This window comes from Eleutherodactylus coqui, chromosome 2, assembly GCF_035609145.1.
Source record: "Eleutherodactylus coqui strain aEleCoq1 chromosome 2, aEleCoq1.hap1, whole genome shotgun sequence".
NCBI classification, from domain to species: domain Eukaryota; kingdom Metazoa; phylum Chordata; class Amphibia; order Anura; family Eleutherodactylidae; genus Eleutherodactylus; species Eleutherodactylus coqui.
This window is the reverse complement of record NC_089838.1, coordinates 311,253,714-311,279,907: the sequence shown is the minus strand read 5'-3', so window position 1 is coordinate 311,279,907 and position 26,194 is coordinate 311,253,714. Positions and strand designations below refer to the sequence as shown.

General features: G+C 47.8%; 2 protein-coding genes and 4 non-coding genes across 9 annotated transcripts in view; 1 reads left to right on the top strand and 5 right to left on the bottom strand.

Annotated features, from left to right (window-relative positions):
* Positions 1-11,643, bottom strand: part of ATP13A1 (ATPase 13A1) — a 40,978-nt gene extending 29,335 nt beyond the window's left edge. Inside the window, exons 1-10 of the mRNA XM_066593549.1 lie at positions 11,321-11,643; positions 8,532-8,621; positions 8,120-8,310; positions 7,970-8,042; positions 6,039-6,194; positions 5,829-5,898; positions 5,527-5,633; positions 4,419-4,548; positions 2,901-2,956; positions 2,078-2,204 (exon numbers count right to left, since the gene is read on the bottom strand). Coding sequence (XP_066449646.1) covers positions 2,078-2,204; positions 2,901-2,956; positions 4,419-4,548; positions 5,527-5,633; positions 5,829-5,898; positions 6,039-6,194; positions 7,970-8,042; positions 8,120-8,310; positions 8,532-8,621; positions 11,321-11,605 — 1,285 coding nt within the window. The 5' untranslated portion in view covers positions 11,606-11,643. The remainder of the gene's footprint in view (positions 1-2,077; positions 2,205-2,900; positions 2,957-4,418; positions 4,549-5,526; positions 5,634-5,828; positions 5,899-6,038; positions 6,195-7,969; positions 8,043-8,119; positions 8,311-8,531; positions 8,622-11,320) is intronic.
* On the bottom strand, positions 1,030-1,102 carry TRNAK-CUU (transfer RNA lysine (anticodon CUU)). The gene has a single exon. It is a non-coding gene; the product is annotated as a tRNA-Lys (tRNA).
* TRNAK-CUU (transfer RNA lysine (anticodon CUU)) lies at positions 1,917-1,989 on the bottom strand. The gene has a single exon. It is a non-coding gene; the product is annotated as a tRNA-Lys (tRNA).
* On the bottom strand, positions 3,448-3,520 carry TRNAK-CUU (transfer RNA lysine (anticodon CUU)). Its single transcript has one exon. It is a non-coding gene; the product is annotated as a tRNA-Lys (tRNA).
* Positions 8,794-19,719, top strand: CHCHD5 (coiled-coil-helix-coiled-coil-helix domain containing 5). Of its 4 annotated transcripts, none has more exons than XM_066593553.1 (5): positions 8,794-8,813; positions 15,929-16,077; positions 17,697-17,837; positions 18,767-18,917; positions 19,003-19,719. In XM_066593553.1, coding segments are annotated over exons 2-5 (306 nt in total). In that variant the 5' UTR covers positions 8,794-8,813; positions 15,929-16,075; the 3' UTR covers positions 19,015-19,719. The 4 variants fall into 4 exon arrangements, with proteins under 4 accessions (XP_066449650.1, XP_066449647.1, XP_066449649.1 ...); XM_066593550.1 differs by lacking the exon at positions 8,794-8,813 and adding an exon at positions 11,339-11,461; XM_066593552.1 differs by lacking the exon at positions 8,794-8,813 and adding an exon at positions 11,776-11,796.
* A 5,193-nt stretch (positions 19,720-24,912) lies between these two features.
* Positions 24,913-24,985, bottom strand: TRNAV-AAC (transfer RNA valine (anticodon AAC)). Its single transcript has one exon. It is a non-coding gene; the product is annotated as a tRNA-Val (tRNA).
* Positions 24,986-26,194: the final 1,209 nt, after the last annotated feature.

Here is a 26,194-nt window from a genome sequence, read left to right as displayed (position 1 = left end):
ACGGATTCACGGCCATACCTCACCTATATGGGACCTGGTGTCCCATATTGAAGTAACAATAGTGAACTTGAATAGGAAAGCATGGATGTGCTGCATGATGGTATGGATGATAGGCCCCCAGGGGCCCCAGAATACGGATTTAAATTTTGTGTTGTCGCTCCTGTAAGAGTAAAACTCACCTGCAAAGTTGAAGAGCGGCATGTGAGAAGCAGAAATCTGCTTTCCACGTCTCTCCAAGTCCCGTGGGACTGCTGCTATGACTGAAGTAAGGAAAGCATACTGGAAGTGGCCTCCTCCGGCTACGATGGGGCAGATCATGCAGGAAGTCATCTGTCGTCTGCAGGAGATTCAGGTACCGATCCATGTGGAGCGTCCCTGGAATGAACAAAGGTCCAACGGGGCGATAGCATTGTCTTCTAATTGGGACGTGCTTTTAGAAGTAGTTTGCATCGCCGGTCCCTCAGTGATAGCGTTGGCCCTGGACTGCACTGTCGAACGGCTCTATGCATGTATTGTAGCAGGAGGAGGCCACTTCCAGGACGCTTTCCTTACTTCAGTCATAGCAGCGGTTCTATGGGACTTAGAGAGATGCAATAAGCGGATTCATGCTTCTCACGTGCTGCTCTTCAGCTCTGCAAGTGGGTTTTACTGTCTACCTCTTACAGGGGCCACAACAAGTCCGCTATTCTTATTTCAATCTAGGACACCAGTATGGGGTTCCATCGCTGGATCCGTCTTTTTGACTGCACCCCGTATATACTGCAAATGCTGTAAACAAAAAAAAAAAAATCCCCCAGCAGCACACAAGTATACATGAAAGCAACCTCCAATCGCTCACTACTATTTTGGAACAATCCTCCCCACTAACATTAGTTCTTCTCTTTCCCCTCTGTCAATTTTATGACCGTCATGGTTCATTTCAACTTCATAGTAACTGTAACCCACTCCTGAATCTACTGGATGAAACACGAAAAGAAAATTTTTTTTTAGAGACTCGGTTTCCAGGAGAAAAAATAAATAAAAAGTAGACGCCCAACGTGGGGCTCGAACCCACGACCCTGAGATTAAGAGTCTCATGCTCTACCGACTGAGCTAGCCGGGCTGTTGAGTTGTGTGTAACATCTGGACTTCCTCCCCCGCTAAGTCTATTATCAGCGACACGCCTTAGAGAGATCTGTAACTTCCGCTTTGGTGTGTCGAGCGCTTCAGTCATTAGCAGAGACAAAAACAGCCACAATGCAAAAGTAACAACAAAACCACCAACACCCCAATTGTTGTGTTGTGACATTAAACTTCTATATACTCCAGTCCCTCATCGCTTCGGCAGTTTATATAGATTTGCTAAATTAGCAACAAAATGTACTTTAAAAAGGACACAAAGCGTGAATATGCTTTGTAGAAGTTTTCGCTTTTCCAATAAATGTAACCAGCCGTGTGTATTCATCTAAGAAGAAGATTCTGACTTTGGCCAGTAGAGGTCACTACAACAGACTGCCGATAGGAAGGGGAGGGAACGAATTTACAGCTACAGTAAAAGTTCATCTCCTTTCACAATGAAAGTAGTAAATTGAGTCCAAGTAGAGCAAAATGAAGCTGGCAGGTAAGGTGGGGGGAGGGGAAGGAGTTGGGGGAATGATAAGGAATGTTCCTATGGACGTTCCGTGTGGACGATCTGTAACATTTACAGTACAAGCCATGTGGATGAAATGCAAAACAATCTCGTCCTCATGGGTCAGAAAGTCTGCACAAAATCCGCTACTGAATTGTCATGTAATTTATGCTGCGTCTTTGCAGTTTGGATTCCATCTCTTCAAACGAGGGGTTGAAATCCGCACCAATGAATTCGGTTTTGGTGCTGCAGAAGATCCACTATGTGTGAACATGAGCCTTACATACATCGTGAAATAAAAACCTCTCGCCCAACGTGGGGCTCGAACCCACGACCCTGAGATTAAGAGTCTCATGCTCTACCGACTGAGCTAGCCGGGCTGCTGATCAGTGATTGACAGCATCCTGCTACTCCGACACAGGAAGGAGATGCTACTCAAGCTTTGTGCACGGCTCAGAGCTTCCTCACCTTCTATCCAGACGTAAGCTGCAGCAGCAATGGCGAACACCAAGAGGAAGAGGATGAAGATGAAGGTCTCCAGGTTGTTGGCAGTGACGCGTTTCACTCCGAACAGGATCGTTCGGAGGAGTTTTCCCTGGTAAAAAGAAGTGTAACTGTTAATTGCAGACAGTAATCAGTCACTTTATAGGGAACCGCAGCAGCTTCTACGGAGTCTGAGATCTCTATCCACGGGTCTAACATGACAAAGTCAAAAAGACGCCATTACTTACCCAACACAGACAGGTTAAAGGGCTACTCCTACTTCAATAAGTGCGAAATCACAATCCAATGACCCCAGTAAGAGGTCTGTTTCCAAAATGCTCCGTTCTCCAGACATCGCAGTTATTGACTCCTCTGGGTGTTTACGGCTCGTTGCCGGGGAAACAGACCACCTCTTCAATGGAAACGGGCTGTAGGTTAGTGCGCATGCGCTCCGGAGATCCCAGACGTCAGTGCGCAAGCGCCGGCCGGCCTCCTCTGCCATTTCTTTCCATACAAGGATTTGGTCCGTTTCCCCGGCAACAAGCAGTAAAGGAATCCAGGAATCTGGAGAACGGAGCAAAACAAACATCTTATGGGCGAGCGCATGGTTTTGTGATTTCGAACACCTAGAATAGGATCCCTGAAATGGGAATACTCCGTCAATATGGAAATATTTCTGTCCAATGCCGGATTGGAATTGGGTGTCGGATTACTGGAATGTTACTGCAGTCGGTCACTTCGAAATCTGCAACATTGTAAAAGCAAATGGAAACGGCAAACTAAAATGCTGTGAAATGAAACAACCCACCTGTGAAGTGTTGAAGCCGGTCCTCAGGACATAGGCCACACAGCCGTTATCCAGCGCTGAGGGTGCAAAGGAACAAGGATCATACATGGGATCAATCATATCAAGCGTCCGCGTGTACCAAGTATGTATAACGTGTACTCATGTGCCCTCCAGCAGAGCCCCCTGGTGGTGCAAGGCCTCTGTCACACAGCCCGCTGCTTACCGCGATTAATGCGGCATTTCAAACGCTGCGCTAACCGCAGTACGCGCTCCAACTGGTTTCAATGGGGCTTTGCAGACCAGTGTTCGAACACAGGGTTTCTAATGCCACGATTTTTGAGCTCTGTCTGCCCTATTTTTGCGCTTTTTAATGCACCTCATCACAATGATGGTGCGTGTAAAAAAAAATAAATAAAAAAAAAAAAACCCCAAAAAAACAACAAACATGCGTTCGGAAACGCAGCAAGAAATCGTGGTAAATTGCACGTCACTACTGCTGCAGAAAATCCACTATGTGTGAACATAGTCTTACATATAATAGCATGTAACATCAGGAAATAAAACATCACGCCCAACGTGGGGCTCGAACCCACGACCCTGAGATTAAGAGTCTCATGCTCTACCGACTGAGCTAGCCGGGCTGCTGATCAATGCTCTTGACAGGATTCTGCTACTCCGACACAGGAGGAATGAAGGCATATATGCCATACAATGCTCCTCTTGGAAATAAGTGTTTCCCCGAAAATAAGACAGTCATATTAATTTTTGCACCAAAAGAGGCACAGTGTCTTATTTTCAGGGGAAAAGGGGAGCCTTATACTCACCTGGTCCGCGGCGTCCCGATGGTCTTTGGCGGCACTGCGGCAGTCTGCGTCTTCCCAGTCTGACATCTGAGCTTCTTCCTGGTGACGGAGCTTTGAATACCCCGCCTCCAGCAAAGCGAGCGCTGTGATTGGCTAATCAAGCGCCAGCAGCCAATCACAGCCGGCACTCGATGAGCCAATCAAAGCCACTCAGTGAATGACATCACTGAGTGGCTGGGCTGTGATTGGCTAATCAAGCGCCAGCAGCCAATCACAGCGCTCGCTTTGCTGGGGGTGGGATATTCAAAGCCCCATCACCAAAAGAAGCTGAGATGGCAGACGGGGAGGACTCTGCAGTCTGCCGCATCGCCACCAGAGACCATCGGGGCGCCGCTGACCAGGTGAGTATTGATTTTATTTTTTTGCGGGGGAAAGGGGGGGGGGGGGTGTTAGCTAGGTGTTATTTTCAGGGAGGCCTCATATTTCAAGCCTCCCTCGAAAACCAGGGTAGGTTTTACTATTGGGGTAGGACCTACTTTCGGGGAAACACGGTAGCTTCTTTAAATGTCAAGGTCCGACCTTTTGACAGGCCTTGTGACATACCAAGGCCTGTTAAAAGATCGAACGTTGACTTATGGTGACACTACCTTCCAATAGGTGGCGCTATAGACCCATTATACTGTCTCCCATTGGCATACTCGCTGTCAAAAACAGTATTGCTCCTGGAGGTACTCACGTTTAAGGCCGCTGGTCGCCTTTTGGGGTGGCGTGTGCTGCACCACCTTCGTGCCGCCAAATATGACATGTAATCTGGAGTCGGCGTTCAGATCGAGAACGTGTTCTGGGTCCAAATCTTCTATAGGCTCCTGCAGAAAAACAGAGTACGGTGCTGTAATCTGTGTGCATGCACCCCCACCTAGATGTATACGGGGGTGTTCGGTCAGGAGCTTAACCCTTTACCAGCATCTGCCGCTCATGTACAGTGGATGGCGGGTGTCAGTGTATATAGCTCTCAGGAGACAGGGCCTCTATGTGAGACAGGGCCTCTATGTGAGACAGGGCCTCTATGTGAGACAGGGCCTCTATGTGAGACAGGGCCTCTATGTGAGACAGGGCCTCTATGTGAGACAGGGCCTCTATGTGAGACAGGGCCTCTATGTGAGACAGGGCCTCTATGTGAGACAGGGCCTCTATGTGAGACAGGGCCTCTATGTGAGACAGGGCCTCTATGTGAGACAGGGCCTCTATGTGAGACAGGGCCTCTATGTGAGACAGGGCCTCTATGTGAGACAGGGCCTCTATGTGAGACAGGGCCTCTATGTGAGACAGGGCCTCTATGTGAGACAGGGCCTCTATGTGAGACAGGGCCTCTATGTGAGACAGGGCCTCTATGTGAGACAGGGCCTCTATGCACAGAAGGCGTCTGTTGTCTTTGACAGCCAAACACAATAGCCAGGATCAAAGATCACTCTGATCCCAGCCGTTTAACCATTTAGATGCTGCGGCCAATACTGACACAGGCATTTAAATGGCCCAAAAGAGGGAGGAGGCTCCCTTTATTTATCCAATGGCACCCTAGGACAAGACTGCAAAATGTCGTTTGGCTGCCACGGCAGCTTAGAGACCTGTGAAGGTCTCCAAACCTGCCATGTATATCCTATTAAGCCCTGCCCACTTATTTCCTTCTCTTTTGTGAAGACGCACCCAACGCATGTGGATGACACACCGACAAGGATTACAATCAGTTGGTTTTTAGCAGACTGAAGCCATGCCGACACGCTTCTATGAATAAGGCCTACCGGTCGATAGGAGGCGGTCCAGTGTTGTAATAATAAGCGACTTACCTTCATCTGAGGCACCGACTCCCCGGTCAGCATGGCTTCATCCACAATACATCGTCCTCGCAGAAGCAGCACATCGCAGGGAACCAAGTTCTCATGGGCCGATCTGCCTGAGGTGGAACAACAGGGCTGTCTATACAGATGGACACAGACATACACCCGAATCCACCCCCTACGGAGAGGATCGTCTTAGGGGGGCTCCATTTTACAGCACAACACTACGACAACCAACAGATCCAAGTTGGTCGTCATTGTCGAGAAGGGTTTCAAGCTTTTTTTGGGTGCTTCTCCCGGAGTGACCTTACCTATGGACACGATGTCTCCCGGTATGATCTCATCGCTGGAGATCGGCCTCCATTTCCGATTTCTGTACACCTTAGAAAGAGCAGATGGGTTTGTTGAACAGTAAGCACTATACGTATGGCTCCAACAAGGGCGCAGATGGGAGGTAAGTGATAGGGACCTACCATAGCACCTCTAATACTGCCATCACCATGGCGAGGTCCGCTGCTCACCTGAATCATATAAGGCTTGTTCCCCATCTTCCGGATCTCTGACAGGTTCCTCATTTGTTGCTGGACCAGCGAGGCCTCGAACGCCACCAACATAAAGAGGGTGAAGACGCTGTAGTACCAGTACTCATCCAGACACCAGAGCCCGACGCAGAACACCTGCCAGAGCAATAGCAGAAGGTCACAGGTCTGACTGAGTCACCCAACCAACCAGTCCCCCGCCGAAATAACCATCCACGGCTGTGACCCTGCGTATGGCCACATAGTGTACTGCGTATGACCAGGTACTCACGCAGGCAGCCATGCGCAGTACACGTTTTTTGGTTTGTTCCTACGCCGTCTCTTAGCGATGACGTGGGTACCTGCAGCCCGGACATAATATCATCAAGTATGGGCTGCAGGTATTTCCGCGGCCATAGAGAAAATCCACAGCTCAATTTTGCAGATACCGCGGTAAAATAGGACATGCTGCGTTCTATTTTCCACGAGCGGATCACGCAATTCCGACCGGTAATGTGAGGGGAACTGCGGAATCCAATGCATTTGATTGATCCATGTATTGCCACAGATCAGACGCTCCCGGAATCCGCAATTCCAGTGAGACCGGCCTTAGAAAAAAAAAAGTTGATGAAAATGGACGATTTCAATCAAAACAATCATTAGTAAGGAGAAACGCAACAACAGATTATGGTTTTAGCCAACGGATGACAAGAAGTCCCCCTTCTGGAGGAACATCAGTCAGGTTTGGGATCTTCATCCAAAAGTTGGACAAAGTATCCTTCATTCTAAAAAAGAAAGAATCCAGAAGGAATCCAGAAGGATGGCTCCTCCATTGGGGACCTCATTGAACACACATGGCCAGCTAGAGTAACCAATAGAGCTAATATGAGGGGGGGGTGGGGGCGGCGAATCCATTGGTCACCAAACTATCGTTTCATCAATGGTTGTCGGCCCTTTTTTTGTTTTCATTTTTCCATCTCCACTTTCAAAAAAACCAAATCCTAACTTTCCATTCCCAGCGACGGCGACACGACGGCTTGGAGTTCCCGATGGAACCCTTTAACATCCTATCTAATATATTGGAAATCTGAACAAACCTCTAAGTGGGGTTCAGGATCTCTTTCTTCAGCGGGTCGGGCCGATTACGTTTGTTTTTAGTTTTATGCGCTCCGTCCGAGTTCAGCGTTTACGTGACGTCACAGGGGCCGCAGCCAGTGACAGGGCTCAGCGCCCGAGGAGCGGCGAGGAGATCAGTGTCATGTTAGGCTCGTACCAGGATGCTACAACTCAGACAACCTCTTTAAATAATAGAATAGCTTCCGGCCGCCATTTTTGAACCGCCATCACGTTTTTATTTCTGTTAGAGCCTGTTCTCGCAGGACAGCCTGTCGTTCTTATTGGCGCCATCTTGAGGTCTGAAGAACCTTTGGGACACTTTTTATTCCATTTCTTTCTTGAAGACGCGAGCTATAAAGCGTACCTCTGGCGCGGCCTCGGTTTGTTTTCCGATGGTCTTCGGTTTGGGGGATAGAATGGGAGATTTTAATAAACTGGACTTTTACGGATGCAGAACTATTTTATTTTATTTTTTTATGCGAATGGGAAAAGTTTTGTTTTTTTTAAACTCAAAGGGGTTGTCTGGGATCAACCAATGAGCATACCTCTCCCCACTCCCTGCGGCGCCTTACGCGAAGGGTTAAAGGATGCGGGCTTTTTTTTTTACACCCATTTGTTATTGCTTCACTGCATGAAATTAAAGGAGAAAAAAAAAAAGCAACTTTGCGAGAAGTCTTTATTATAGACAGTCTGCCATTTTAGGAGTACGCAGGTCCCATGCAGACCTATGTGTCTCCATATTTGTAGTCCGGGTGTCTTCACGCCTGCGCCTCAGTGCTAACTTTACTTAGTCTGGCTCTGAAAATACAGCCGTTTACCTGAAAGACAAAGAAGGGGGCGATGGCTCTCTCCTTAAACAGCTGTAAGAAGTCGGGCACCACCATCTCCGCCCTGAGGAAGGAGACAAGACTCAGTACCTACACAACCTTCAGGCCACAACCCCTCCATCGGATACACCCTGCGCTTACTTGTTGGTGCCATAGGTTTTCTCGGCAGCTTTGATGTCGGCCTCCTCCACGTAACCCTTCGCGCCCTGGTAGTAGGACAGGGGTCGCTCCAGGGGGAACACGACCGGGAAGAATTCCTTCCTCTCCTCAGAGTCGTACGTATACTTGATTTTTTGGAACTCGAAGCTAAGAGACTCCCGTCCATTTTCACTCTGTGGGACCAAATACACAAGTCAGAATCTGAGAAGATGCTAAATGTTAGGCGACGTGTAGATCCTGAGGCAAGAACGGGTCAAGCATGCCCTGCGGCGTCCGGGTGGGATCCAGCTGCAGCAGGCCGGTAGATCCGGTTTCAGCAGATCACCGCGAAACATGAAAGACGAGAACAGCAACATGCTTATCCACAAATAACCCCTCCGGGCGTCCTCCTCACCTTTTCTCGGATGAGTGGCACTAGTTCCGCGGATCCGTTGTTTGGCGTGGGCACAACTTTAGCCAAGGTGGCAGTTTTTGGATTTGGGTCCTGCGGGGAGTAAAACAACGGCGTGAGTAACGCATATAAAACCACCCGCTGGTGACGTCCAGATCTCTTCAGAGCGGAAACCATCTGCAGCCTCCAGGAGTCGGCTGATACTTGCCGCAGCCCCGCAATCAGACTGATCAGAAGTAGTCGCCTGGTTCTCCAAGACAGCTGCCATGTATCATGCCAGCAAAGGTATCGGCACGCTGAGGGGAGTCAGGGGGCCCCTACATACATTAAATGACCAGCGGGGCCCAATTAAAAAACACCTTAACCCCCTTTGTGACCCCAATAGGCCTTTTTCCTGACCTCACTAATGGACTTTAAACCTGCACATGTGTCTTTTTAAAGCGGTGGCTTAGCTGACTGACAGCCAGGCTCCTGCTCCAACAGCCAGGAGCAGAGAAACCTCAGATCAGGGCTGTTTAACCCCTTATATGCCACAATCAATACAAACTGCAGCATGTAAGCAGATGGCAGGGAGAGAGGGTTCCTTCTGTCACGTGTTGCCACCCTGCAATGCCATCATAAGGTACCGATGGATTCCCAAGGCCTCCATGTAACTCAGCCTATTGGACCTCGCCTCCCACAGAGTTTACTAGGCTGCTGTCATAGACCTAGTAGAATGCATTACTTAAGTAATGCGGTGTATTAGCCTACTGATGGATCTCAGATTCCCCTTCCCTTCAGGAATTTAATTGAAAGAAACAAATCCAGCTAAAAAACAAACATTTTCCCACAAAAACCCATTTTAAGGGAACAAAAAAAAACATTAAAAATGCCACATAATCGGTATTTCTGCGTCCGCAGCGGCCCAGATGATGGCGATATTGGTATTTATCGCACATTGTGAACTCTAAAGAAGGTCAGAAATGCCGATCGACTCCCATAAAACGTAATAAGTAGTCCAAGAGTCACAAGTCCTTCAAACCGGCGCTAAGAAAAACTACAACTCGGCCAACGCAAACCGTCCCTCGTACGGCGAGGTCAGCGAGTTGTGGCTCCTGTGCAGTACAGTGAAAACCACCGGGCCCTTAAGGCACAAATAGGCCGGTCACAAAGGGGTTAAAGTGTAGCTGAAGTTTAACCCTTTGCAATCCAATTTTGGATTCAGGGTTATCTAGAGGGCTTTCTCTTTCTGCCATTATACAATGGCGCCGTCTGCTGGCTGAAGGCAGTACTGCGGTATGGGACATGCTGGAGAGGCCCCCCAATAACAGAGCAGCCAGTAATTTACTGTAAGAATACCCTGCCGGACGTCTTCCAACATTGGAGCTGTACAGCCCTCAATCAGAATGTCTTCAGACGTCAGACAGTGGATTGGAAAGGGTTAAGAAAGAAAAGCTTGACCTGTCAGAGCCATATGGTGAGTTGATCAGCGGGGTCCGGGTGATGAGACCCCCACTGATCACAGAAAGGAAGGGGTCGCAGCGCTCACTTGCCCCTCCAGCTGTCATGGCTGTGCGTCGGGCCATCACAGATTAATCCCAGAACCCCCTATAAATGGGCACCTTCACGTCGGCCCCCGCCGCCGCCTGTGGTCAGCTTCACCTGAAAGAGAGGCTGTTGTAGTGAGACCACCCCATCAACACAAAGGTGAAGCCCCCCACACTGATGCCGAGCGGCGGACAACAGCTGGCAGCCGGGTCTCTAACAACTGCTGATGTCCTTTCCAGCCGGATGCCAAGGATGGTGCGGGGGCCGCCAACGTCTCAGCTGAAGGGTCACAAATGTTTAAAGGGGTAGTACCAAGATGACAAGGGGTCTCACTGCTGAGAAGGGGGTCCAATGCCCTCCTCACTGCACCCCAACAGTGAGGCGGAGCCTGGATCGTTATGCATACTCGGCGCTCCATTGCATTGGGAGAAGTGACCCCCCAGAGTGATAGGCAGAAGGCGACCCAGGACCCCCCGTTCATAAGACCTCCACCAATCAGCAGGTTATCTTCAGGGTAGGTCATCAATAATCGATCGCTGGGGGTCGGTCACTTGGGATCCCTGATCGCTGGGCCAGTTGCAACGAAAGCAAACAGCACTGTCCATATTGCAGTGGCCTGTTTTGGTACTGCAGGCACACTCCCATTAAACTCAATGCAATACCAACCCTGCAATACAACCATCTGCTCCATCCACCCCGACAGCTGGCATGGTGATCTGCTGACTGACGGGATCCCACCTGACAGACCCCCGCCGTCAGCCACTGATGACCCATCAGCCACAAGTAACTCTTCAGGTAGCATATGGTGGGCGCTGCGTCTTACTTCCCCCATTTCCAGCATGACAGCTGTCAGTGAGGGTCCCTGGCGGGCGGACAAGGACCAGCAGCTGGCCGTCACCCACAGCCCCCTCTAAGGATCGGACATCAATACGTCCCAGAAAAACCCTTTAAGGCAATTAGTTGGGGGTCTTGTAGCCGGGACCCCCGAAACATAAGACAAACCAGTCCAAAAACACGCAAGACCCATTTATTTCTGCTTCCAGCCCACAAGTGATCTGATGCAGGAGGTGGGACCCCCGTGGGGTGCAGGAGGTGGGACCCCCGTGGGGTGCAGGAGGTGGGACCCCCATAGTGTGCCTTAGAGGGCAGGGCCAGCCACAGAACAGCTGCCCCCTGGCGGGCGGATGAGGACCTGCAGCTGTCACCCAGAGCCCCCCTAGATGCCCCCCAGCAGCAGCAGCTGTCAGCAGTGACGTCAGGCTCACCTTGGCGCACGAGAGCGCGCAGTGCGCGTGCACGGACCAGAGGCCGGCCAGCACGGAAAGCACGTGCACGAGCCCGAGCGCCGCCAGACAGATGAGGCCGGCCTCCGGGTAGTCGGACACCCCGTACACCGCCACCCACAGGTACAGCCAGGCCGGGTACAGCACGCAGAACGGCAGCACGGTGCCGCGGAGCAGCGGGGGCCGGCGGCGGTACAGGGTGACCGAGCGGACCAGCTCGTCTACAGCCGGTGCCCCGCCGACACCAGCCTCCGCCGCCGCTGCCATTCCCTCTCCTCCCTGACACTTCCGCCTGCGTCAGCGCCGGCCCTGGCAACACCGACTTCCGCTTCCGCCGGCGAGCGGTTACTGGCGTGACGACACAACTCTGACCAGGGCTGTGATGTCAGCGGAAGTCACTAGGGGCGGGGCGGACTACAGGTCCCAGCGTGTACATACAGTGCACTGTGCTACTACAAGTAATGCGTATATAGAGGTTACTAGGGGATATACCGGAAAGCAGGGATTGGTTATTGAAATTTGGGCTTTCAAATCTCATCACGGCTTTATAACAACCAATTACAGCGCAGCTTTCATGTTACCTCAGCGGTATAAGAAATAGCAACCAATCACAGCACAGCTTTCATGTTACCTCAGCAGTATAATATATAACAACCAATCACAGTGCAGCTTTCATGTTACCTCAGCAGTATAATATATAACAACCAATCGCAGCGCAGCTTTCTTGCTACCTCAGCAGATTGGTTGCTATTTCTTATACTGCTGAGGTAACATGAAAGCTGCGCTGCGATTGGTTGTTATATATTATACTGCTGAGATAACATGAAAGCTGCACTGTGATTGGTTGTTATTTTCTCTACTGTGAGGTAACATGAAAGCTGCGCTGCGATTGGTTGTTATTTCCCCTACTGTGAGGTAACATGAAAAATGCGCTATGATTGGTTGCTATGGGCAACAAAAATTCCAGAGTAATTCGGTGAGGTTTTGATCTTTTATTCCCCCAGTACCCGTTGCTGTCACCACTTTAATTAATGTCACAAATTGTTCCCCAGCACATCAGCGTAAACTGCTGAGGTAAAGTGAAAGCTGTGCTGTGATTGGTTGTTATATATTATACTGAGGTAACATGAAAGCTGTGCTGTGATTGGTTGTTATATATTATACTGCTGAGGTAAAGTGAAAGCTGCGCTGTGATTGGTTGTTATATATTATACTGCTGAAGTAACATAAAAGCTGCGCTGTGATTTGTTGCTATATATTATCCCGCTGGGGTAACATGAAAGCTGTGCTGTGATTGGTTGCTATATATTATACCGCTGAGGTAACATGAAAGCTGTGCTGTGATTGGTTGCTATATATTATACCGCTGAGGTAACATGAAAGCTGTGCTGTGATTGGTTGTTATATATTATACCGCTGAGGTAACATGAAAGCTGTGCTGTGATTGGTTGTTATATATTATACTGCTGAGGTAACATAAAAGCTGCGCTGTGATTGGTTGTTATATATTATACTGCTGAGGTAACATAAAAGCTGTGCTGTGATTGGTTGTTATATATTATACCGCTGAGGTAACATGAAAGCTGTGCTGTGATTGGTTGTTATATATTATACTGCTGAGGTAACATGAAAGCTGCGCTGTGATTGGTTGTTATATATTATACTGTTGAGGTAACATGAAAGCTGTGCTGTGATTGGTTGTTATATATTATACCGCTGAGATAATATGAAAGCTGCGCTGTGATTGGTTGTTATATTTTATACCGCTGAGGTAGCATATAAGCTGCGCTGTGATTGGTTGTTATATTTTATACCGCTGAGGTAGCATATAAGCTGCGCTGTGATTGGTTGTTATATATTATACCGCTGAGGTAACATGAAAGCTGCGCTGTGATTGGTTGTTATATATTATACTGCTGAGGTAACATGAAAGCTGTGCTGTGATTGGTTGTTATATATTATACCGCTGAGGTAACATGAAAGCTGTGCTGTGATTGGTTGTTATATATTATACCGCTGAGGTAACATGAAAGCTGTGCTGTGATTGGTTGTTATATATTATACTGCTGAGGTAACATGAAAGCTGCGCTGTGATTGGTTGTTATATTTTATACCGCTGAGGTAACATGAAAGCTGCGCTGTGATTGGTTGTTATATATTATACTGTTGAGGTAACATGAAAGCTGCGCTGTGATTGGTTGTTATATATTATACCGCTGAGGTAACATGAAAGCTGTGCTGTGATTGGTTGTTATATATTATACCGCTGAGGTAAAATGAAAGCTGTGCTGTGATTGGTTGTTATATATTATACTGCTGAGGTAACATGAAAGCTGCGCTGTGATTGGTTGTTATATTTTATACCGCTGAGGTAGCATTAAAGCTGCGCTGTGATTGGTTGTTATATATTATACTGTTGAGGTAACATGAAAGCTGCGCTGTGATTGGTTGTTATATATTATACCGCTGAGGTAACATGAAAGCTGTGCTGTGATTGGTTGTTATATATTATACCGCTGAGGTAACATGTAAGCTGCGCTGTGATTGGTTGTTATATATTATACCGCAGAGGTAACATGAAAGCTGCGCTGTGATTGGTTGTTATATATTATACCGCAGAGGTAACATGAAAGCTGCGCTGTGATTGGTTGTTATATATTATACTGCTGAGGTAACATGAAAGCTGTGCTGTGATTGGTTGTTATATATTATACCGCTGAGGTAACATGAAAGCTGTGCTGTGATTGGTTGTTATATATTATACCGCTGAGGTAACATGAAAGCTGCGCTGTGATTGGTTGTTATATATTATACCGCTGAGGTAAAATGAAAGCTGTGCTGTGATTGGTTGTTATATATTATACTGCTGAGGTAACATGAAAGCTGTGCTGTGATTGGTTGTTATATATTATACCGCTGAGGTAACATGAAAGCTGCGCTGTGATTGGTTGTTATATATTATACTGCTGAGGTAACATGAAAGCTGCGCTGTGATTGGTTGTTATATATTATACCGCTGAGGTAACATGAAAGCTGCGCTGTGATTGGTTGTTATATATTATACCGCTGAGGTAACATGTAAGCTGTGCTGTGATTGGTTGTTATATATTATACAGCTGAGCTCCGCACGATGCGGCACCGGTGGCGGGGTGGAGGTCGCCCGCACATCACCATATAAACCTGTCTTGTCGCACTCCCAGAGAACTCTCCACATCTTCAGGATAACACGTCGCCGTCGTCCTCCCTCTGGATGCCAGCATCTCCCAGCCAAATGTCATCAATATGGCGTCAGCGGGTCAGCCGTGAGCGGGCGACAGACATCTATAATATCACCTGCAAGATGGTGTCAGAGGGTATATAATAAAAACCTGGTGACAGATAACCCAAGAGTACCTTATATTATGGTACTAAGTCCCAGTGTATCCTACTGTGCTGTACTACAGCTCTCAGCGTGTGTATATATATATATATATATATATATATATATATATATATATATATATATATATATAGTGTGAGAGTATTCTGTGCTACTGTAAGTCCCAGCGTGTATATGTATCCTCCTGTGCTGTACTACAACTCTCAGCGTGTGTATATATATATATGGTGTGAGAGTATTCTGTGCTACAGTAAGTCCCAGCGTGTATATGCATCCTACTCCGCTGTACTACAACTCTCAGCATGTATATAGAAACTACTCTGTAATACAAGTTTCAGCCTATAGACTACTCTTCGTGTACATATAGAATACGGTGTGATCCTAGTGCCGGCATGTATTTATATAGGCTGCTTTGTGGCACTACAAGTCCCAGCACATATTTATATAGATTAGCACTACAAGTCCCATTGTGTATATACGGACTGCTCTGTAGCACTACAAGTCCCAGTGTGTGTATATACGGACTGCCCTGTAGCACTACAAGTCCCAGTGTGTGTATATACGGACTGCTCTGTAGCACTACAAGTCCCAGTGTGTATATACAGACTGCTCTGTAGCACTACAAGTCCCATTGTGTATATACGGACTGCTCTGTAGCACTACAAGTCCCAGTGTGTGTATATACGGACTGCTCTGTAGCACTACAAGTCCCAGTGTGTATATACAGACTGCTCTGTAGCACTACAAGTCCCAGTGTTTATATACGGACTGCCGTGTAGCACTACAAGTCCCAGTGTGTATATACAGACTGCTGTGTAGCACTACAAGTCCCAGTGTGTATATACGGGCTTCTCTGTAGCACTACAAGTCCCAGTGTGTGTATATACGGACTGCCCTGTAGCACTACAAGTCCTAGTGTGTATATACGGACTGCTCTGTAGCACTACAAGTCTCAGCATTGTGTGTATATACAGACTGCTCTGTAGCACTACAAGTCCCAGTGTGTATATACGGACTGCTCTGTAGCACTACAAGTCCCATTGTGTATATACAGACTGCTCTGTAGCACTACAAGTCTCAGCATTGTGTGTATATACAGACTGCTCTGTAGCACTACAAGTCTCAGCATTGTGTGTCGGCTGCTCAGTAGAGGACGGGTTGTGATGGAGGACTGCACTGTGTATACTCATGTTTCCTTCTCTCTCTTCCAGCAGTGTAATGGTTAACAGACACTAAAGCCTCGACCAATCATCCGCCATTCTTCTTTTAATCAGCCAATCACAGGCTTTGCCTCCCCCAACCTGGAAGTGGAGTAGCAGCATGTGCAGACTGCAAGGGCGCCTGGTGTAAGACAGAACATGTAAGTGCAGCGGAGTGCTCTGGGGGGCGCTCTGCCCAGGGCGGGTGTATCCCTAGTAGTAGTCACCTCTCATGGCAGGACTGAGCCCTCCAAGCGTGCCTGCAGCCATAGACCACAGGGTGCTGACTTACTGGCAATGTAAGGAGGGTATCTGCGGTGACATGACTAGGAGGCATATATGTAGGGGCTGCGGAGGTATCAGTCCCAACCGGGTCCTGGCGGTGCCTAAGGGTCCCTCTACTGGTATTATAAATGGGGAGGCTACTACAGATTTTGGAGTAGAGCCTGACGTTTACACTCCTGTGTGCGGCTGACCGGTCACTATGGGACACCTATGTTTGCATGGAAGAATTCGATACGGAATTCATATTAATGCGCATCACTAGAATTCAAATGGAAATCTGCGCTGTGGTATATAACACGGGCGGGAAATCTGCGCTGTGGTATATAACACGGGCGGGAAATCTGCGCTGTGGTATATAACACGGGCGGGAAATCCGCGCTGTGGTATATAACACGGGCGGGAAATCCGCGCTGCGGTATATAACACGGGCGGGAAATCTGCGCCGTGGTATATAACAAGGGCGGGAAATCCGCGCTGTGGTATATAACACGGGCGGGAAATCCGCGCTGTGGTATATAACACGGGCGGGAAATCCGCGCTGTGGTATATAACACGGGCGGGAAATCCGCGCTGTGGTATATAACACGGGCGGGAAATCCGCGCTGTGGTATATAACACGGGCGGGAAATCCGCGCTGTGGTATATAACACGGGCGGGAAATCTGCGCTGTAGTATATAACACGGGCCGGAAATCTGCGCTGTGGTATATAACACGGGCGGGAAATCTGCGCTGTAGTATATAACACGGGCCGGAAATCTGCGCTGTGGTATATAACACGGGCGGGAAATCTGCGCTGTAGTATATAACACGGGCGGGAAATCTGCGCTGTAGTATATAACACGGGCGGGAAATCCGCGCTGTAGTATATAACACGGGCGGGAAATCTGCACTGTAGTATATAACACGGGCGGGAAATCTGCGCTGTGGTATATAACACGGGCGGGAAATCTGCGCTGTGGTATATAACACGGGCGGGAAATCTGCGCTGTGGTATATAACACGTGCGGGAAATCTGCGCTGTGGTATATAACACGGGCCGGAAATCTGCGCTGTGGTATATAACACGGGCGGGAAATCAGCGCTGTGGTATATAACACAGGCCGGAAATCTGCGCTGTGGTATATAACACGGGCCGGAAATCTGCGCTGTGGTATATAACACGGGCCGGAAATCCGCGCTGTGGTATATAACACGGGCCGGAAATCCGCGCTGTGGTATATAACACGGGCCGGAAATCCGCGCTGTGGTATATAACACGGGCGGGAAATCCGCGCTGTGGTATATAACACGGGCGGGAAATCCGCGCTGTGGTATATAACACGGGCGGGAAATCCGCGCTGTGGTATATAACACGGGCGGGAAATCCGCGTTTCTTCGCTGCTTGGTCCATACTTCCAGAACCAGAGCTGATATCGATCCGCAACCAAATGCCGCCATCTATTTCTTCATGGTGTTCTATTTGCGCCAATCTTCTCCTATAATTGTCGTTCGCAGGCAGGCCGCCCTGGAAGTCACCGCTAAGTATTGCCGCAACGAGCTGGAAGATTACGGGACGTGCGTGAGCAGCAAACCAGGGACCTGGCAACAAGACTGTCATGAGAAGAAAGTGAAAGTGGCGCAGTGTACCTCATCCCAGTGAGTCGCAGCGGGCGAGATGTAATCTTGTTACAGATTTGGAGCGTATGCCACTCCCAACTGCGCTGCAAAATCTTTGCCATTTTAGCATTGTATTGAATGCTATGAAAATCCGTGCCTTCGTTCATATCACGCTGATTATTACGCATGCGGATTGCAGAAAGAGGATTCATATGTCACACGGCGTTATTTACTACGTGAGGGCTTCGTCAAACCTGCTGCAGACAGCCTTGTGCCAGAGCCTGCGGGCGGAAAGGCACGGAGCCGTTCATTTGTATTAGTGCAGCGAACACCACTGTGGCGACTGTTTTACACGGTTCCGTTCTGTCATATTTGGCATATACTATAGCGTAGTCGTCCGCGGGAGATATTAATAACAACTTTACGGTCTGTTGTAGAAAGGTCACAAAGTTTGCCGCAAGACCCATTTGCACAAAAAATGTGCGGTTTACGGCGCTACCCTTACCGCGTTTATATAAAAAAAAGTGGGCGTGGTTGCCTCAGACCGACACATAAATGTATAATCTATACCACAAACTGGCCTAAATTATACCAGAGATGCTCCTGCTCCTCGTATTACAGATTTCTGTATCGACTCACAGAGGAGCCAAGATGCGCCAAAGAGATGAAGAGGCGTCCATCTCTTCATACATTATGTGCGTCACGTGTCAACGGAAATGATTCGAAATGCTGGTCTTAGTAAATGTACTCCAAATATGACAGAAATGAACAAAGTGGAGGCCGCTTCACTAATGTAAGTCAACGGTAACTTTCCTTTCTCTTCGGGGTTCCGTCACGGTGTGCGCCAAACACACTATACCGTGTGTCCCTATTTGACGCATGACTGCACTGTGATTGGTTGCTATGGGTCACACCTCACTCATTCAGATCCCGTCACTGACCTCCTATGTTTTTTTTTCTCCCATCAGTCCTGTAATCCGGAAGATTCGTACGCAGTGCGCCGAACCCTTCGCAGCTTTTGAGCAATGTCTGAAGCTAAACCAGAGCTCAGTGCAAAACTGCTCCAAACACGTGACTGAGTTTCTTCAGTGCGCCCAGAGTGTCAAGGTACCGGACCAGGTAACATACGGCTTCACCGTAGGACAGCCTATACGTTACTGAGAAGACCCTCGTTATATTCACCCGCACACTTCTGTCTTCACAGGTCCAGAACTGAGCAGGAACACAGCGGGCCGCCGATGATCGGTCGTGTACAGAACTTGTCTCCTAAGACTCTCGTAGAGTCCCTCCGGTCTCCGACCCATCGGCAACACAACAATGTACTGTAGACTTTGGAACAGAATAGATTTAGTTGTTACTTAGTATTTTCTGGTATTTGTAGGTTTATGCTGAATTTTTCCAAGGGGGAAAAAAAAATCCCATTTTTATGGCTGGAAGTCAGTCACCAACCGTGTTACCGAGAGGACCTGTTAGTTATATTGGGGAAACCTGGTACCAGAGCCTCCTTAACAAGTCTAGATAAGAAAAAAGAAAAAGTGCTCTTGTTGCTCACATCAACCAATCAGAGCGCGGCAGTTTCCATTTTTCACAGCGGTTTAAGAAATAAAACCTAAATGTTGATTGCTGTGACTAATGAGGCACACCCGTCTACTCGGGAGCCCTTTACCTCTGCTGGTATATGCTGATGTCCTACAGTGACCCCATCACTGCTAGATCTGCGATGCACACTCCAAAGAAGCATGACGCCATTTTTTAATTATTTGCTCCTCTTTTTGCTGCGGTTCTGTGATCTGGAGCAGACTGTATAGGTAATGATGTAGTAGTGACCCCATGGTGTGTCCGGTACTGATGCCCTGCGCATCTCCATTATCCAACGATTCAGAGTTTATCTGTCAACTAATAAATTTTTTTTAAAAATGGACCCGATTGTGGCCCCCGGAAACATCACTTGTATCAAGAGCCTGCGCACCCCCTGTAGTTATGCTGCAGTGTGTGCTCACTATATAAATGTACATATATACTCTTACTACATACATGCACATATATACACATGTGGATGCACCCAGACCACATCATTGCATACATACTCACATATGATGACTACATACGTATGTGCATTTTCTGTGTTCATTAGGCTGCAACGATGCCAACAATTAGTGATTGCTGTAGCCAGACACCGGCCTCTTGTTGTACACAACCCCAGCGATTGGTTGCAGCAGTCACATGTTGTCGACTTGACATCTTTCCCGCAGCTTGGCAGACAGACATGCGGGAAGCACCAAATCGGTAGTGCTGGATTGGAGCAATGAAGGATTTAAAAGGTATTCCGTTTAACCCCTTGAAATATGGATGACCTATCTTCAGGATGGGTTATCAATAGTTAATCGTGGGGGATCTGGCGTTTGGACCCCCAGCGATCAGCTGATCTCAGGCTTCACACTCACTGCAGCGGGGTGGATTTGAACAGCTCTGTCTGCAGTGGGAGCAGAGCTGGAAATGCAATAGAATGTAGAGCTCCTATGGATTTCAATGGAAGCTATACATTCTACTATCTGCGAGGGCTAAGATCAGCTTGTCACAGGGGAAACTGAGCGGTGGACAATCAGTGATCAACTATTGATGACTTATCCTGAGGATAGGTTATCAATACTTAGGCTGCGGTCCTACGGGGCGGAATTGCCACGAAATTTCCACTGCATTTGAAGTAGCAGCAAAGTGGATGGGATTTTGAAAATCTAGTCCACGTGCTGCGGAAATATCCAGCACAAAACCCGTGCGGAGAGGGACTTGCAGCGCGGAATTCAAATCCACAGCATGTCAATTATGTCACCGTCTCTGCTGCAGAATTCACCCCCTCTCAATGAAGGGGGAAATTCCGGACAGGAATTTGCGATGAAACACGTTTTAAAACCTGCACCAAATAGTGCGGGTTTGGTGGCAGGCATTCTGTGGCTGACCTGCAGCCCAATGCCCGCTGCGGACATTCTGCTGGAAAGCCACCCCGCAGCCTAAAAGTAGTTAAATGCCTGGAATACCCCTTTTATTATTACAGTGTCTATTATTTTGTACAATTCCTCCACCCTTGGCGCCCCCTAGTGGAAAATGGAAAATGACTGTAAATCAACAGAACGGGGCTTGCGTAAAATGATCAGCCAATTACGCCACACGCATAGTTCCAGTTGAAAACGACAAGAAATCCTAAAAGACAGATCGCATTTCGGCAGCCGGTAGTCTCTCGGCATCACGTTCCATCACCTGCACAGAATTTTCAAATGATGATTGTTTAAAATGGTCAAAAATTGCCCACTTCGGGAGACTTATGTGTACGGCCAGCTAAAGCCGGCTCACGGGTTTAGAGATTGGTATAAGCAGCATAAGGGTACATTCACACGGGCGCATTTTTCATCTGATTTTCGGAAACGGCACCTATTCATTTGAATGGTTGTATTCACATGGGCTTTTTTTTTTACTTGGATGAATAGTACAAATTAAACAAATTCCCGCATGTCCTATTTCTGTCCAAGTTGTGGATGAAAATAGTACATATCAATGTGTGGTATCCCGCACATCGGACAGCACATGGATGGGATGTCCGCATGCTATCCGATCTGGGTTGCGCCTGAGAATATGTTACTCTGTTACGGTAATACGTGGCTGTAGTTTGGTCGCACTAGCAGTTTCCAGATTCCATGTAGAATTATGGAATTGCTTCTCAGCAATTTTCTACAAACTTGCTTTGTCAGCATTCATTGTAATAACTGCCTTCGTTTCTGGACACCTTTCAAAAGCAAGTTGCAAAAAGTGTCTACAACAAATAATAAGTGTGGCACGCAACCTGTTTGGCACATTTTAAGCATTCTGACACAGTTGGAATGGTTCATCTACCCCCTTGTGTGTAGCAAAAGAGTTGTTGACGAGGCATTCCTGGCATTTACTATGGATGGCCTGTCATTACTGATCGATCAGTTGGGATTCACTGCTCCAGATCCGCATCTGTGGTCAGAGCTGGAATGGTAATAGAAGGTTTTGCTCCCATTGATTCCAATCGGGGTGATGCCGTCTATTGTACTTGCGGCTCCTCACTGCGATCAAGTTCAGAAGTGTAATAGCCATCGCTACCATTGATTTCAGTGGGAGTGAAGCCGTATATTACACTTCCGGCCCTGACCACCAATTTGAATGTTGGACCCGCTGCACTGACAGCGGACCAGAGGATCAGCTGATCGGCGGGGATTCCAAGTGGCAGAGCCCGACTGATCAACTATTGACCTATTCTGAGGACAGGTAAATGCCTGGAATACTCCTTTATCAAAAACAAGGTAATAGGAAGCATTCACTGTTGTCTGAACAAATCTGTAGTTGTTGCTGAGAAGTCATTAACAGAATTGGGAATCATCCTATATTATAGTCTATGCGAGATAAGGAAGCATTGAGTAAAAGTGGGGATCAAGCACTCCCCTGCCAGGGATTGTGGGGATCCCTCTAATTACCTTGTTCTCTCCCATTACTTCATCACAGGTTTTGTCGTTAGGACAGAGTAGCAGTCTGACTCTCCAGTTGCTTCAGAGCAGTAGACATACTATAATATCCATTAGCCCAATTCAGGATACCATCTTAAAAGGTATGAATGTCCATCTTGAACCTCATCTAAACTTGACCTTATTTATGATGTTTTCTTTCGATGCGACAAGTGAGCCAAGAATCTAATTGTGCATCACTAGACATTAGAAGTAACTGCTATGACATAAGTGAGATCCCACATGTGAGTAGAAGGATCTGTACTACATTAGGCTGGTGGAGCCATTGGCACGTATTACTTTATTCTTTCAGCACAGAAACATTTTCTTAGTTCCTTACAAAAGTGTTAGTTTAAAGTCTCCTGCTGAGGAGCAACTAAGAAAATCTAAAGACAAAATCCAGTCAAGGTGATATTTTGATATGTGATATACACACTCCTTGTCAAAACCAATCCTTCCCTAGAAGTCGTCGGAATGAAACTTTCTCTGTGTGATTGTAACGTTGATCTAAGTAAGTGATTGCAATATCAGAGAGAAAGGCTCATTTATTGTGGAGAACCAACCCCTTCTAGGGAGGCTCTAGTACCCTGTTGTACCGCCTCTAGCTTGGATACAAGATGTGATACGGGCGGGCATGGAGGCATCCAGGTTCCATATGGTATCCTGCGGCATATCGCTCCACGTTTGCTGTAACTAAGCCTCTAGATCGTGCAAATTCTTGGCTTGTGGAAGTTGGAATCCCAGATGTTCCCATACATGTTCTATTGGTGATAAAACTGGTGACCGGGCAGCCACAGAAGTGTGACAATGTTGTGGGGGCTTCCTGTGACCCCCCTTGTGTGTGCGGCCGAGCATTATCCTGCTGCCTCTTGGAAGCCGCCATGAGAGGAACACATGTGGCTGCAGGACTTCCTGAACATATCGCTGAGCTGTCATTGTCCCTTGTACCACTACTAGGGGTGACCGACTGTCGTATGCGATGCCCCCCAGACCACCACACCAGCAGGGGGCAGTGTGCCGCTCCACAGCAAAGGCAGGATTGAGGCACTCACCCCAAGGTCTGCAAACACGAATGTGACCGTTGTCCGTGCCTAAACTAAAGCAGGATTCGTCACTAAAGAAAACCCAGTTCCCCTCCGTAGCATCCAGTTTCCTTTTTCTCGACAACCACTGCAAATGGACGAGATGATGGGTGTCAAAGGCCGTACATGTAATGGGCACCGTGAGATCAAATATCCTTCAGCCAAACGCCTGGAAATGGTTCCAAAAGACACAGGGATGACGCCACCTGTCTCTGGATGGAGGACAACGGAACAGGTGGAGCTGCTCATTCTTGTCGGACGATCAGCTGAACCTCTCTACGGGTGGTCTGTAGGAGGGTCCTGAGCCCGGTCACCTTGTGTGCCCTCACACATCCACTGGTCCAACACCTAACAGTCTGGTCAGACGCTCATCTCTACTGGTGGTCTGTTGGGGTCCTGAGCCTGTTCACCTTGTGTGCCCTCACACATCCACTGGTCCCAACACCTCCTAACAGTCTAGTCAGACGCTCCTCTCTACTGGTGGTCTGTAGGGGGCATCCTGAGCCCGGTCACCTTGTGTGCCCTCACACATCTACTGGTCCAACACCTCCTAACAGTCTGGTCAGAACGGCCGGTGGGGGACAATTCTTCGATACGACCATCCAGCTTCTCACATCCCAATAATGCACCCCTCTCAGACTCTGGTAACGGGGTGAAATCTATTCTCTGTGTCGTAGAGGCGTCTAGTGGTCAACAAGCTCTACACAAGCGGAAGAAGAGGTCACTGCACACAAGGAGCCTTCGAGAGCCTTTTATAGGCCAAGGGGGGAACCACTTTTAGGGCCTCCAGTGACAAGACCGTTCATCTAATCACCACAACTCTCATTATTTACAGATCTGTCTGAGATGGAACTGCAGGACGGGTTATACAGCAAAACGACAACTTCTAGGGGCGGATTGTTTTTTCACAAAGAGTGTAAATGTAACATGACATTGGTGAAGTCTCTCTTCACTGGTTTCCATAATGGAAAAGCTTGATCAAGCTCTAATCCCTTTAACACTGCTTGGACATTTCTCTTACTGGAAGAATGTTGTGTCGCGTGTTCAAGCATAGAAATCCCTAATGTGGACCAAAATGCTTCTGAACTTATACCTTTATGCATATTATTAGCACTTTACATCACATATTGGGTTCAGTGTCCATTGGGGCTCACAATGTTTGTGACGTATGGGAGTAAATCCTCGCAAAGATGAGGAGAACATACAAACTCTATGCAGACGTTGTCCTTGGTGGGATGAGCGGTAGGTAATCTGTGTGGCTGTATGCCGAGGCACTGTATTCTACCCTGCTATATATGATGCTACATGCGTAAAGACACAAAGAGCTACAGTATAGGTCCATAGAGCTGTCTACACCGCATGGATCCATAATGCGGCCCTGTATGTGTGGCTTCAGTGTCCGTGCCCATTCTGCTGTATATACGGTAAGTTGTCCTTGTGTTCTTGATGGATGCAGCTGTTTCTCTCACTCACAAGATAACAGTCAAAGTGGCAGCAAGCAAAAATAAAAAAATCTGTTTCTGCCCGGTTTCGAACCGGGGACCTTTCGCGTGTTAGGCGAACGTGATAACCACTACACTACAGAAACTATACTGGATCGGGTGGATTTAAACGCTAATCGTTCACAGTGTAAACCCGGCTGGTGTTGGAGCGGCGAATGATAACTCATTCACTTATCGCTTGTTGCTCACTTTATGCAGGCATAAAAATAATTGTTGACCAATTTACAACTTGTTGCGTGTGAACAGCGGTGGTTCACGTTCCCTGGTACAGTGAATGATCGAGCAAATGAGACTTATACGACTTATCTGCCTGTATAAGGTGGCCGTACTAGCGAGCGGGCGAACTCTGCCCTTATTTGCTTGGCAAACAATTTCTTGCTCCGTGTAAAAGGAGCCTTAGAGGAACGTGACAACCACTCCAGAAACTCTCCAGCTGCTGACGGCATATGTACTGTATAATGTACTGTAAAAAGGAGAAAATGATGGACCGCAACCCTTGTAATGTAAAGCCAATATAAGCAAACCGGATTCACCCAACTTCTTCTTTATTAGTTAAATAGCCAGCACAAATAACAAGTTTCGGAGCCGCAGACCCTTCTTCAGAAATGGCTGGAAAGAATACTAATAATGGAAAGTAGAAGGTAAGAAGACACAAAAATAACATCCATAATTCAGAGCAGTAATGAACTAAATAGATTGTACCCCATGAATAATAGTACGAGGTACAATACATTCATGAAGTACCAGCGGTGAAAAATAATATAGAAATAGAAAAATATACAGATATATTTCTTTATGGTAATTAAAGGGGTTGTCCCGCGCCGAAACGGGTTTTTTTTTTTTTCAATAGCCCCCCCACGCTCCGGTGACTTCTTACTTACCTGGTGAAGATGGCCGCCGGGATCTTCTCCCTCGGTGGACCGCAGGTCTTCTGTGCGGTCCATTGCCGATTCCAGCCTCCTGATTGGCTGGAATCAGCACGTGACGGGGCGGAGCTACGAGGAGCCGCTCTCCGGCACGAGCGGCCCCATTCAGAAAAGAAGAAGACCGGACTGCGCAAGCGCGTCTAATCTGGCGATTAGACGCTGAAAATTAGACGGCACCATGGAGACGAGGACGCTAGCAACGGAACAGGTAAGTGAATAACTTCTTATAACTTCTGTATGGCTCATAATTAATGCACAATGTACATTACAAAGTGCATTAATATGGCCATACAGAAGTGTATAACCCCACTTGCTGCCGCGGGACAACCCCTTTAAGTAAAATATCATAGTGAGAAAAACAAAAACTAG

Excerpts from the sequence above, each read along its gene's own strand:
- CHCHD5 (XM_066593553.1), top strand. Across the intron at positions 17,838-18,766 it reads GCGCAGTGTACCTCATCCCA|TCCTGTAATCCGGAAGATTC; the intron begins GTGAGTCGCAGC and ends TTCTCCCATCAG.